We start from the raw sequence: 14,602 nt of genomic DNA, 5'->3' as shown, positions 1-14,602 counted from the left end.
ATATGTAATCCACTCAATATCTCTATCATTTATTAGATAACTATTTTTAATCTTTCCGCCCACTTTGTGTTCTGAAGAATTGTTCGACATGGTAGCCTAAGGCTACTTTTTACCATCACACCGTTTGCCATCGACTGGGAATTTCCCCACATGTTGAATTTAAGTGGTCTCGGACTGTACGGTGTCAGAGGAACTTCGTCTCATGTACGTTTAGATTGTAGAAAGAACTACCTGCCGAGATTTTCTCGAGAGACGGGGTACGTAGGTTTTATTTACGCATTTTTTACACATTTCAATCATATTTTTTTTTATTTTCGTCCATAGGCTAGGGTATTATTAGATAGGCCGCATGCTTGATTACCACCATAGTTGTATAAAAAAAGTTCAGCTAGCTTTTGTTTCATTTGAGCAGTATTGGCAAGAAACACAATTGTATATTTTTAACATCAGTAGATGTATGAATTTGAAAAATATTTAAATATGAATTACATAGACAATTACATCGGGATAGTTTATTGTTGAATACAATAAAATCTGAATAACCCGATTGCCTTATCTCCAAAAATAAATTTCATCCAATTTCATGTTTATTGTTGAATACAATAATCTGAATTACCCGATTGCCTCATTTCAAAACTAAATTTCATCTAATTTCATGTTTATTGTTGAATACAATAAAATCTGAATTACCCGATTGCCTCCTCTCAAAACTAAATTTCATCTAATTTCATGTTTATTGTTGAATACAATAAAATCTGAATTACCCGATTGCCTTATCTCCAAAAATAAATTTCATCCAATTTCATGTTTATTGTTGAATACAATAATCTGAATTACCCGATTGCCTCATTTCAAAACTAAATTTCATCTAATTTCATGTTTATTGTTGAATACAATAAAATCTGAATTACCCGATTGCCTCCTCTCAAAACTAAATTTCATCTAATTTCATGTTTATTGTTGAATACAATAAAATCTGAATTACCCGATTGCCTCCTCTCAAAACTAAATTTCATCTAATTTCATGTTTATTATTGAATACAATAAAATCTGAAATACCCGATTGCCTCCTCTGAAAACTACATTTCTTTTATTTTCTTGGCCAATATGGAAGCATTATAAGAAATTATCATTTCAAGTGCACAGCACTGTGGCATTCATTGGCAGCATGCGCTATGATTGATTTTTTCTTCTTATTCTACTAATCCTTACACTTCTTATTACAGGTTGCTTAAAATTACATCCCGATCTATATTAAAAGTTTCTATTATAACAATTATTAGAATCACATTTTTATTTTTATTTTATTTATTATTATATTCACGTACCTGCAAATGGGTATAATTGTAAACGAGTGTTTTGTTAGAGAACTCTGGAGAATTTCCTACAATTATCTACGACATTTTTGTATTGCTTCTTCTTCCTTTGCGGATCACACTTGTCGCTTTAATTTTAAGTCGAAGTATTGTATGTAACTAATATTGTACATGTTTATATAAGTGAAATCGCATGTGATTGTGATCCTTCTGTATCATATTGTAAGCCTTAATACCAGTTCCATTAAAGCATATTTCGTAATAAACCGTATGTTATCCGTATGTGCATAGTATCCGTATCCGTATCCTTAATAGGTATTATTGATTTAAGGCTCTCGTACCTTGTAATTTACGCACAGTCCGTAATATCACCCTTAAAATTAAAAGGCAGTTTATAAAGCAAGCTGTTCTTTGGCAGAAATAAGTTGTAGGTATTATAATGAGGGCGGTAGTCAGCGATAGGTACCATAATGAGGCCAGTAATCGACATTATTAATGTTCCTTTTGCTATTCTGTTTTACTGCTAATTGTCGTTTCAATTTTAAAACTATTATACTTAACTGTATAAAGACTGGTACATTCTTATTTTATTTATTACTAGCTGTACCCGTGACATCGTCTGCGTGGAATTTAAATTTATTTTTGTAATATAAAAGTAAGGTAAGTAACTCCCTATTACATCAGCTACCTGCCAAAAAAAGTCCCGTCAAAATCGGACTAGCCATTTCAGAGATTAGCCGGAACAAACAGACAAGGGACAGACGAAAATTGTAAAAAAAAATATTTTGGTGTATGTACCCTATACATATTCATATGCATGTAGTAAAAAACGGTTATTTCAATATTACAAACAGATACTCCAATTTTATTTATATGTGTAGATAGAAGGCAAGGCTTCTGTGTATTCGTAAGCATCTTAGTTTAATAGATGCAATTCTCAAACAGTGGGACAATTACTAGCGTGACTTGTGCGTACCACCGCAGTTGCAAACAGTCAGACACGTCAACGGGTGACACTTCTCACGTAACTCTGTGGAATATTAAATCCTATACGTTCTACAACTGAGGGATTGTTTATTTAATTGCCCAGCAGCAAACAGTAGATACAGAAGATTATTATGAATTTATCCAAAACACAATTTACATTAATAAAATCAGAATAACTATATTTAATTTCGACTTCACACATTAAAAATATTTATTAAAGATTACAAATAAATGTAAAGAATATAAGTTAATTACTAATTTGGTATTTTTCATTCCTAAATCTATGATCTGATCTTCATTCGTAACCAGTGGCCTCCTTTGATTCGTAAATTTATCGTGTCCGTGGCCAGCTGGGTCGGTATACATGTTTTCTCACACGGCGTCAGCTCCATGTGTTGCAGTAGTTGGTACAGCATCACTTTCACTTCGCACAGAGCGAATCTAGAAGCTGAATCATTTACATGAGGTTTAATAGGCGGTTGATTCAATAGTTCATTGATCTTTTTTTCTATTTAAAGAAATGCCAGTTGTCAAATCATTAATTGAATGTATTAATTGCCAGTGTAGGCATGTGTGTATATCATCATCATCATCATCGCAGCCCGGAAGACGTCCACTGTGCTGGACATAGGCCTCCCCCAAAGATCTCCACGACGATCGGTCCTGCGCTGCTCGCATCCAATGCCTTCCCGCGATGTGTGTACATATATTATAGTTATTGTCATGGGCACTAAACAACTGATAGATATACTCAAATATATTTTTTTAACCTACGACACACAAATTATCTCTACGTCAAACTTTATTAAGATCCGGTCAGATGTTAAACAAACGGACAGTTAAGCATATTTATTATATATTTCCTTATACTGACGTCCTCGGTGGTCTAGCGATTTAGCACACCGCTTAACTTCTGATGGTCGCGGGTTCGATTCCTCGCCCGGTGCAAATATTTGTATTCATTAGTATGACTGGTTATATAGGTCTGGGTGATATATATTACTTATGTATTTACAAAAAAAAATATCTTACTTAGATATTTTATATCAATTGTCTAGCACCCAAGTCACATGCTCTGTGTACCGTGGGACTAGATGGCGCTGTATTAATTGTACAGGATTATTTATTTATTTATCTTTATTACTTACCAATGCAGTTTCTTGGGCCCAGTCCGAATGGCATGTATGAGAATGGTTGTATTTTGTCTTTATTTTCTTCTGAAAAACGTTCTGGATCAAACTTTGTAGGATTTGGAAAGTACTTAGGGTCTCGGTGTATTGCCCACACTGGAATCCCAAGGATTTCGCCTTTCCTTATCTATATGTAGAACGAGAAAAAAGGAAGTATGTGTAAGAAAAAGAAGAATAGAAGAGAAACAAGATTCAATTTGAGCAACTTCTCCTTTTCGAAGTTCTCTGTTGGTTTTTTGGTCTACAATAACAAATAACCTCCTAAAATATACATACAAAATGGTCCTAAACTTTTTTGAAGGACGGTCATACATTGCTCTTGTCTGTACCATACGTGTTTCGATTATAGGGTCAGATTTTACCATGAATAAAAACCACAATGATTTCCATACACAATGGTCCTGAACGTAATATTTTGAAGAATGTTTATGCATTACTCTTATTATTATCTACATGAGACGCTTTTGGTTGTAGTATCAAATTTTGCAGTGAATTTACAGGCATGACATCTTAGTCATCTGAAATGATGGTTTTGAGAGACATGTCATCTTAGTCATCTGAAATAATGTTCCCGACGGTCACCACTTACCATCAGGTTGACCGTCAGCTTCTTTGGTATTCTCATTACATATAAAAACTTCCCTATTTCGTCTCATTATCTTTGCACATATATAAATTAAAACCGTAATGATTGTCAAAGATTCCGGTAAAAATTATCCTAAACCAAATCTATTGAAAAATAGTTTTTATACATTAGGCTTGTCATTAGGATCAAATACAATGTAAAGGCTAGTATATATGAATGTAATTATCAAAATATGATCTGTACTAGATCATATTTTGATAATTATATTCATATATACTAGCCTTTACATTGAATTTGATCCTGAATATCAGATTTTCATTAGGATTGTTAATTCATACTTCAAGTAACCCTGTAAACCCTGTAATTGGGGATGATCCAATTTGTAACGTAACCGCAGACCCTTTAGATTCTATTTCTGACTAACTGTGTAAGCGACTTCAACCCGAGGTATCCGGAAATATAATGGATTACAAAAATTTTGTTTAGAATCCAGTTAAATTTATATATCATCAGTGCAATGTGGCTAAAAACGCATCAACTGTTGATAATGTTCCTGACTACACCAACTAGGATAACAGTCATGGCAGCGAATGTTTGTGAGTATGGATGTATGTAGTTTTTGCGTAAAAGAGTAACAAACATCTATCCTTTTGTTACTCTTTCACGCAAAAACTACAGAACATTTTGAAGCGAAAGTTTGTATGAATGTATGAAACTACTGAACAGATTTTAATTAAACTTTACAGTAATATAGCTTATATATATGATTCAAAAATATATTATGTAAATTGGGCGAAATGTAATGATAAATATCAAGTAAGTGTGACGTAGTAGATAGCTTTAAATTGTGTTTAATTACAATATAATCTTCAGTGGATTTGCTATTAGGCTTGCCCAAGTTGTAATCCTTGATGCACACCCTGTCAAGACCAATAGCTGGAGGCCATAATCTTAATACCTCTGAAAAGAAAACATTAAAAAAATTAAATCTTTTAATTTTACACCACTATTTGTTATTTTTGTCTATGCAATTAAAATATCATCTATTTCTCTGTTCTTACCTGAAAGTACCATATCCATATAGACCATGTCCTGAATGGACTTATAATCAAATTTGCCATTGTTTTTTATATCATTCTCTTTTATCTCTTCTGCCAACCTCTTTTGTACATCAGGGTTGATAGTCAACTCGTGCAAAGCAAAGCACATAACGGAGGATACCGACTCGAAACCGGCAAAGAAGAATATAACAGCTTGAGCGACTAGATCACTGTCGGACCAAACTGTTGAAAAATGTTGTTTATATTATAACATGATATTCTATCATATTCTGTAACTAAATTGAGATTCTCATGTTCTTAATTATCATCTTAAAAAAGGTAATATTATTATAAGAATTTAAATCTCAATATCAATTTATTCTTATCAATTATTACATATTTATGCTTAGGTGATTAAGGGTCGACGATACTATTCATTTGTCTTTTTGATGTTACTTGCCTCTGTTTACAACTTCTTTCCCAACAGAAGACTCTTCGACGGTGGCGAATCCAGCATTGGAATCTTGTGTTACTTTATCATCATATTTTAGTTTACCTGTAAATAATTATTGAATTAATATATATTCATGACTATTATCTATACTGGGTTAGTCAGGGGCGTTCCCAACTTTCGACTTCATTCTAAATGTGAACGAAAAATTTTATGTCTCTATTTCGCTAAGTATCATTTGAATTCAATGTCTGCGACATTCTCTCTCGGATTAATCACTCTCAAAGTCGGGTTAATTTTGGTTTGATATCGGTCCCTTCTACAGAAGAGTCAGTAACAAAAATAAATAGGCATGCAAAGTTTTTAGTATCTTCCAGATTTGAACTCAGGTCATATGGATCCAAGTCGGGGTAGCATTTCATTAGACCGTGAGAGAACAACTAAAATAATGCGTGCCTTTCTTTGCTTCCATTAGAAGATGTATCATGTCAGGTCTAACGATGTTACATTCTTCTCGCGTCGTCATTGTATTGAGGACGATGTTTTTGAAGAAGTTGCTGATGTTAGCAGCGAACAATTTAATTTTCAGTTTCTGAAAAAATGATATCGAATAATGTACCAAATTTTATTTATGTAGCTAATGAGCTAAGATGGCACACCCATCGTAAATAGAAGACATTGGTTTTGTATTTTTTTTGACAACATAATGGATCATGTCACTTAGTGACGCTCTTGATTTGGCAACGTTTAAGGGGTTTCAAGCATTGCCATTCGGGAGAGGTAAGATGTTGTCTTGCTTGACAGAATTCGTACTACTTCTGACTCGCGGATATTAGCTGCCGAACTGCTGCTTTGCGCATTTTGCCACAACACAATTGTGTTGCATTTTACAAGATTGGACATGGCAATGAAATAACTGAGTATAGAGGCATGATATATTTCTTCTCGATTTGCCAAGTATTCGTGGTAGCATAAGCATCACCTGATGTAGTGATATTGGTGGTGCTGATGCCAGGTGAAAGGTATAAGAACACATGATCTTTTTTACATATGTATATTGTGCGCCCGTGCGAAGCCAGGGTGCTTTTCTAATCGTTATCTGTACTAATGTTATAAACCAGTAAAATTTGAGAGATCGTATCTCTCTCTCTTTTCCTGGCGTTCTCATCTATATCTACATCTTAATAAATATTACTTACCGCCATAACCTTTGGAAAGCAGATGAAGCAAAAGAATTTGAGCATCTGAGCGTATTTGAAGGTAGTGGCTTTTTTTCCCATTTCATAAAATTCGTTGTTTTCATCAACGTGAGAATTTACTTTCAATCCAAACGCACAGGATGCGATTACATCATTAGCGTATCTAGTTGCCAGATCTTTGCTCTCAATGTCAATGTAGTCCACTATACAGAAAATAATTAATTTAAGTAGAGTACTAATGATGCTATACGCTGAACACAAAGTAAGATCTTAAAAAAAGACTATGTTTTCTATTCCGAAGGTTCAAAATTAGTGTTAAAAGCGTGCTATTGTCATTTCGAACATATATAGTAATTTCTTTGTATACTGCATATATTGGTCTAAATTACTCTAAATTGTGTATTTAAGTGTTTTAATTAGTAAATAATAATTACCCCCAGAATCTTTGATCTTCGCTTTAAGAGCTTGTATCATTTGATTACCAACTTCGTTCATGAACGGGACCATCAGTCGAATTTTCGAACTGGTGAACGCTGGACTCAAAGTTGTCCGCATATCCTTCCATTCTTGGCCTGTAATAAATTATGTATAAATGTATGTTAATACGTAAATTATCTAATAGTTAATCAGTAATATTTAATAAACAATTGCCTTTACACGACACGTTCTTTCACGCCCAATTACCACCTATATAAACTACAAGTATGCAAAATGACATATTCCTCCGTTCGCCCAAACTTCGCAAAAAGGAGTACAAAGTTTTTGCTTCTTGTATTAATATATAGATACTATTATGTAGTGGCATTTCTCAATGCAATATATATCTTGTAAAACGTTTATTTAATTTTGTTGTGTGAATGTTAATTAAATATTAAATACAAAATAAATAATAAAATAAATTATTTAAGCATTATTCTGGAAATCACACTAAACAAAGCACGGACTTACCTTTCAAAGCAAATAAGTTTCTTCCAAAGAATGGGTCCAATTTATCATCTACGAACACCCGATGATCTAAGAAATATTCAAAATCCTTGATAGTTATTTTCTTCACCAAATCAAGATCTCTCAGCATTATACTTGGATTAAGAAAATCATATTTCCCCACAAACCTAAAAATAGAATAATAAAAAAACAATACAATACAAAAACATGAAATCTAATACCAATTGCGTAAAAAAATACTGTGGAAATAGTTTTTTTTTTATGGCTATTATTCTGAATTTTTAATAAAATAGAAATAGAAAATATTTATTCAAATAAACTAAAGTCATCACTTTTTTTTTTAAATTAATTTTCTCATTCTGAGCGAGATGGCGGGAACGACAGTCCTCCGGATGGACCCTCCAGACGGCTCGGGTGAACTCTAGTTTATAATAATAGTATTATTATACTGCTATATCGCTAAATGGAGCTTCAATGCCGATTTGCTCCGATTTCCGGTATCAAGGTTCACTCCTCCAAAGCAATGGCGAATTAGGCCGAACCTTAAAGCATAAAATTAATACTGGATGGATGAAGTGGCGACAGGTTACGACGAAGACATGTGACTCACTTGTTCCTCTTAAACTTAAGGGAAAAATTTACAATATCATCCGGCCTACTGTCTTGTATGGATCAGAGTGCTGGCCCGTGAAGGCGACGGATGAAAGACGATTGCAAGTAACAGAAATGCGAATATTGAGATGGATGTGCGGTCTTATAAGAATGGATAAGATAAAGAATGAATACATTAGAGGAAGTATGAAAGTGGCGCCGGTGTCGCAGGGGCTAAAGAGTAATCGTCTGTCATGGTATGAACATGTAATGCGTAGGAATGAATATAATATTTTAAGGATGGTGTTACATGTGACCGTGGATGGTTATAAGGGCAGAGAAAGGCAAAAAATGAGAAGGGTGGACTGTGTGAAAGATAATATGGTAAGAAATGGAGTCAATATTGAGATGATTGCGAATAGGGATGAATGGAAGAGAAAAACATGTTACGCCGACCCCAAATAAATGGGATAAGGAAAAAGCATATGATAATGATGATTATACTAAACTACAAACCTCTCTTCAGGAAAGCTGTCATAGTATCTGTGGAGATCAACTGTAAAGTGGTTAACACGCAGTATGATCTTGGCGAAGTCGCACAGGCTTCGAACAAACTTAAAATGCTTTACTTCACTGTTGGAGAATTTGGAGTGTAACTGGCGAAGGTATAGCACCAAAGCGGCAACAATAGTCACAAACCACACGAGGAGCAACATGACCTGACAACGAATGAGATCGAAATTAAGAAATGTATATCATTTATTTGGTGCATAAACTTGAAAGGTTCTATATTATTATTTTACCCCGGCACTATTCACGCAAGGCCATCTAGTCCCACGGTAAACAGAGCTTGTGTTATGGGTACTAGACAACTAATATATATATTTGGTAAACACCTACACCGATACAAACAACCATACTCATAAATTCGAATGATTTTACGCGCGAATGCAACCCACGACCATCAGAAGTAAAGCGATGTGCTAAAGCCGCAAGATCACTGACGACGTCAATGTGTTTCTTTAAACGAGCTTATTGCTGAAACTACTGGACTGGTTTAAAAAATCTTTTTCCAATTGATAGCAAAATTTTTGAACAAGGCTGTGAACCATTTCATTATTAGCCCTTAATAAATATCTGCGCAATAAATAATATATGTATTCATATTTATTTACTTAAAATGTAGGTCTATTACCGTTTATCAATTTCATAATTCAATACAAACAATTACAAAAAACATCCAACGCGGCACATCGAGGCAGCGTACCCAAGATACTGGCAGCGTTGCCTCTTTGAATGACCATACTTAGTCTTTGTAAAATAGTTACCAGCTCTCGGGTCTCAAGTAACCTCAATGAGCCGCGCTGAAATATATGTTAAAAACAATTTGGCTTCCGGGCTCCATGGTCCAACGTCTCCACGACAAATGGTAAAAACCAATACGACCCTTCGAGATTCGTATATTTTCGTCTTTTTAAAATTGCCGCCTGTGTTGCTGCCGTGCCAGGACGAGAGGACGATCTAGACACATGATTTGGTGCCAATGTATCCACACATGTGGCATCCCATACTAAACATTTACCGAGTATATATATGTATTTTATTACTGTACAAAAATAATGTAATTTTAAAAAATATATATACCTATTAGAAATAAAACAAACAATAATATATTGACTAATAAAACAAAGGAATGTAACACAGACACTACAAAATACGGCTGATAAAAGCCTAATCTTTCGAGTACTTTTATTAAAAACAAACAGTTTATTTTCATAGCACGGTCAATGATTTCACTCAGCCATAGATAACTGCGTACTTCTCGTATCACACAAGGTCGAGGTCAAATGTGCCATTCATTGTGTCAATTGTCCAATTAATCAATGTAATTTTGTCTAAATTGTAGATCCAGTCTCTTAAATAATAGCAGTCGGGCCGAAATCCTGGAAGTTGCTGAAATTGACTGGACATTTGTGAGGGGGGGGGGGGAGGCGGAGCGAAAAGGGGATTGTGTGTGTATGTGTGTGTAAGGTGGACCAGAAGCGTAGCGTGCCTTGACGGGATCCCGTATAAAAAGTTGTTTGAGGGCCTTTACGAAGGGTAAAGATTTCTCACAAAATAAAAAACAAATTAAAGAAAAATTGAGCCGGGGCCCCATATAATTGATACGGCAGATACGACGTAGCTACGCCCCTTATGTGGACTAATAACCCCATTGCCAGCAATTTACGATGTATGCATGTACTACATCACATTGATTTCTATGCGGTTCCCCCTGGAAACTATCGTGATAAATTCTTGGTAAATGTACCACGATGGGCTAACTGACCTGACTTAATGATCATTTTATTATTCTTCATTGGTTCCCCGCCAGTGAAAACCGTTAGCCCAGGTCAGATGCACCTTTCCATTATCATCTATAATGCTACGTTTACATTCAGCCTGCTACTTGCGCTGAAATATTGCCGGGCGACAACTGAGCATTCAGCAAGAGAGCTGAATGTAAAAAAACGCTGCCAGTCCTTTGACTCGCGCACGAAAAACCGACAATCAAGGGAGCGCCGGGCAGCGCGAGTGGCAGCGCCAATGGCATGGGAAGAGTTTACACCCTCGCGCTGCTCACTTCCCTGCCAACTCGGGCTGAGCGTAAATTAGGCATAAAATTGTGTATTTGAGAATTTATTGACAGTGCATGGCAACACCGGTTTCCTAGTGGTAGTGGTACAGACAATATGCAATATTAATGGCAACATCATAGCTGATAAACATTACATTTGTAAACTGAACTACCTGTTTGTAAATTGTGTATATATACTATTATAATATATTAATAATAATAATATCTCTGAATAATTCACATATCACTATCTAGTACCTAGCTAAATAGCTTGTTATGGGTACCAGATGACTGATATACATAAATATATAGACAGATACATTCTTTTATAAATGACTACATAATATACATGGAAAACATCCAGACCGACACAAACAATCATATACAAATGTTTGTACCGTACGAGGAATCAAACCCGCGACCATCGGAAGTCAGGCGGTGTGGCAAACCTCTGAGGTTGTCAGACATATTATGACAATCATAATATGTCTAACGATCTTTTTGTAATGGATGATAATGGAGAACCCGCCTGCGCTAAGTGTACGCTTACAGGGCGGGGCATTATTGGATGATAGGATAAGCATGAGGTCAGGTCAGTGAACCCATCATGACAAATTCCTATAGTTTCCTGGGTCACTAGTCCTTATTACTAAAAGTCTTTCCTCCTCGTTGTTATGGTTGGTTAAGGCATGATAACATAACAAAACATACTTATCACAGGTCAGTGAGCCCATCACGATAGTTTCCTGGGTCACTAGTCCTTATTATTAAAAGTTTCCCCTGATTGTTATGGTTGGGTAAGGCATAACAAACAAACTCACTCACCTATTCCCAATATTATAGTTACATTTTTTTACATTACTAATCACATTGAGTAACGAATAGAGAAAAGCAAGGGTTAAATACTTTAACTACTTTTACTAATTTAAAAAAATTCTGCTCTGAAGCATAAGGTAAATACGACAATAAATTGTCGAAATATAGCATAGCGCACGCATTTAAAAATATTTGAAGTCAGAATGCATTTTATTTTTTAATTCTTTAAATAAATTAAGAATATAAATTGTACATACTCGATGACAATTAAAAAAATGTTTCTACTTTGACTTATAAGGAAAATTCGACAATAAATCGTGAAAAATATAGCATAACACACGCACTTAATAACTTTCGAATTTCGAACGCAATTTATTTTTTTAATTCTTTCACTAACTTATACCACAGATAACATAATATTACATACAGATACCCCATCCCATACAAGAAAATGGTTCCTTCCTAACTCGGGCTATTCTTCGGGCTATTTTATTTCGCCACCGTAGCCGCTAGATGTCGCTAGATCTGAAGCAGTTCGGATTACTAGTGGGTGCTTAGTAACAAAGCATGAAAATAGATGGCAGTCAATTCAGCTACATGACATCTGTTTTGCAAAGATATGTATATAATAGATATGTAGGTAACTGTATCGTGTACCTCATTAGGGACGATTCAAGATTCAATGTAAATGTGTAGGTATAATATCGTTAGCCGACACTCTGCAGATATGGCTTATGTGCCAATGTATATACCTATTATGTTATGGTTTATTTTACATTCCATGCCTATTTTTTTGATATGTTGTAACGCGTCTGCGCTATACGTATAGCCTGATTTTGATACGTTTATACTCGTACGTATCAAAATCGGGCTATACGTTTTTTTATTTCAATCGTTATATGTATGAGACTGATTTTAGCTACAATTAATTTACTGGTATATACCTCATGTATTCTACGAAGAGGGGTACCTCTTTTACCTAATGAGAATTCCGTTATATCTTATATTGTTGGATCGTCATAAAAATAATTAAAATAAGTTGTAAGACTATTGGGCTGCGTGCGGTATTCAACGACCAACTGCCGCCGGCCTCCCGTTACCCAACCGCTACCGGGGTATCTGTTGCTTAGCAACGAGCCAACAGCGCGAGGCTACCGGCGGGTGCGCCGCTATATATATATATCTACTTAGTGGTAGTGTATTACAATATATAAATTTTGTATCACAGTGTTAGTTGCCATATTTCTCCCATGATGAAAATTGATATGTATACTTGCCAGGTCTGAGGTAGGGTTGTTATCTATTTTTTATACCCCTAAGTCATAGGGGTGGCCTACCCCGAAAAAATATTTTTTTGTATTATGGACAATTTTTTTTTATTTATAATGTTACATTGAAAATACATACACGCCTAAATTTTCACCCGTCTTTCACCAACCCCTATTTTTAATAGCGATATTCTTAAAAATATTATAAATGCTAAAGTAACTCAGTCTGTCTATTTGTCTCGCTTTCACGCCAAACATTCTGAATTACTCGTATATCTTTCAATATCTTTAGCGGTATAAACCAGGTTATGTACTACTACTAGTATTGTTAGTGAGGGATAAAGTTGATGAACAAAAATAAAACAATATTCGTATTAAAAATATATTCATCTAATATTTTTGGCATTATTTTTAAGTTTCTTCCAAATACAAGGGGTCTGACATGGGGTGTTATGTACCTACATTAAAAGATACTTTTTGAAATGTATGAAATGTATGTATCTACATTAAAAGATAATTTTTGACATCTATGAAATGTATGAAAGAAATGTATGTACCTACATTAAAATATAATTTTTGAAATGTATGAAAGTAATGTATGTACCTACATTAAAAGATAATTTTTGACATGTATGAAATGTATGTACCTACATTAAAATATAATTTTTGAAATGTATGAAATGTATGTATCTACATTAAAAGATAATTTTTGACATGTATGAAATGTATGAAAGAAATGTATGTACCTACATTAAAATATAATTTTTGAAATGTATGAAAGAAATGTATGTATGTACCTACATTAGAAGATAATTTTTGACATTTATGAAATGTATGTACCTACATTAAAATATAATTTTTGAAATGTATGAGATGTATGAAAAAAATGTATGTACCTACATAAAAAGTTCATTTTTGAAATGTATGAAATGTATAGAATAGAATAGAATAGAATAGAAAATCATTTATTCAAATAAACTTACATTGAAGCACTTTTGAATAGTCATAACATTTTTTTTTTTTTAATCTACCGCTCATTCGGAATGCTGTCTCATCACAAGAAGAACAAGCAAGAAACTTGTGTGTTGCTCTTTTAAATAATTTATTCTTACTTACAATTTAAGTTTAAGTGTGTGAATACAAACCACCGATTAGCACTAATTCAATTAAATACTCAAAAAGAAAAAAATATTGAACACATAACCAACTGGTTAAACAATTAATAAGAGGAAATCAGTCATAGTGATTAGAGCAGACCAGTCCCTACAAGCAGCACCCGTTCACGAGTATGACGGATGAGCCAGCCATCACTGCGCTCGACCATATTTTAGGGAGCCCAATGACCCGGCCCACCACGCCGCCACAAGTCTGGACATTTTAGTGAGCATGACTACTCAAAACACCAGACCACGTCATAGCTACTCACAATTGCCATCTGATGTTTACAGTATTCACATTTCACATAAGAATGCATGCGGCAATTAATACAAAACCCGCTACGCTTTCATATTTCTAAAATAATTGAATCAAGAAAGCAATGAGATAAACAAATTATAACGTTGTATGCTAATAAACTAATTATTTACTTGATATATT

At 34.4% G+C, this 14,602-nt stretch overlaps 1 protein-coding gene across 1 annotated transcript; it reads right to left on the bottom strand.

Annotated features, from left to right (window-relative positions):
- Positions 1-2,544: 2,544 nt before the first annotated feature.
- LOC131851485 (cytochrome P450 9e2-like) lies at positions 2,545-9,024 on the bottom strand. The gene is made up of 10 exons (XM_059201990.1): positions 8,822-9,024; positions 7,718-7,881; positions 7,204-7,341; positions 6,770-6,972; positions 6,027-6,162; positions 5,580-5,675; positions 5,141-5,362; positions 4,939-5,039; positions 3,452-3,620; positions 2,545-2,751 (listed from the first exon to the last, which is right to left on the bottom strand). Exons 1-10 carry the CDS (start codon positions 9,019-9,021, stop codon positions 2,585-2,587), a joined length of 1,596 nt encoding a protein of 531 aa, XP_059057973.1. The 5' UTR covers positions 9,022-9,024; the 3' UTR covers positions 2,545-2,584.
- Positions 9,025-14,602: the final 5,578 nt, after the last annotated feature.

Source organism: Achroia grisella, unplaced genomic scaffold, assembly GCF_030625045.1.
Source record: "Achroia grisella isolate CSIRO2021 unplaced genomic scaffold, CSIRO_AGI_Agris_v1 utg784, whole genome shotgun sequence".
Taxonomy (NCBI): Eukaryota; Metazoa; Arthropoda; class Insecta; order Lepidoptera; family Pyralidae; genus Achroia; species Achroia grisella.
Note: the sequence above shows the minus strand (reverse complement) of the source record. Positions and strands in the feature narration are given on the sequence as shown.

Excerpts from the sequence above, each read along its gene's own strand:
- LOC131851485 (XM_059201990.1), bottom strand. The coding sequence starts at position 9,021 with ATGTTGCTCCTCGTGTGGTTTGTGACTATTGTTGCCGCTTTGGTGCTA. Across the intron at positions 5,676-6,026 it reads TCTAATGGAAGCAAAGAAAG|GTAAACTAAAATATGATGAT; the intron begins GCACGCATTATT and ends AATTATTTACAG. Across the intron at positions 3,621-4,938 it reads AATCCACTGAAGATTATATT|ATAAGGAAAGGCGAAATCCT; the intron begins GTAATTAAACAC and ends TTCTACATATAG.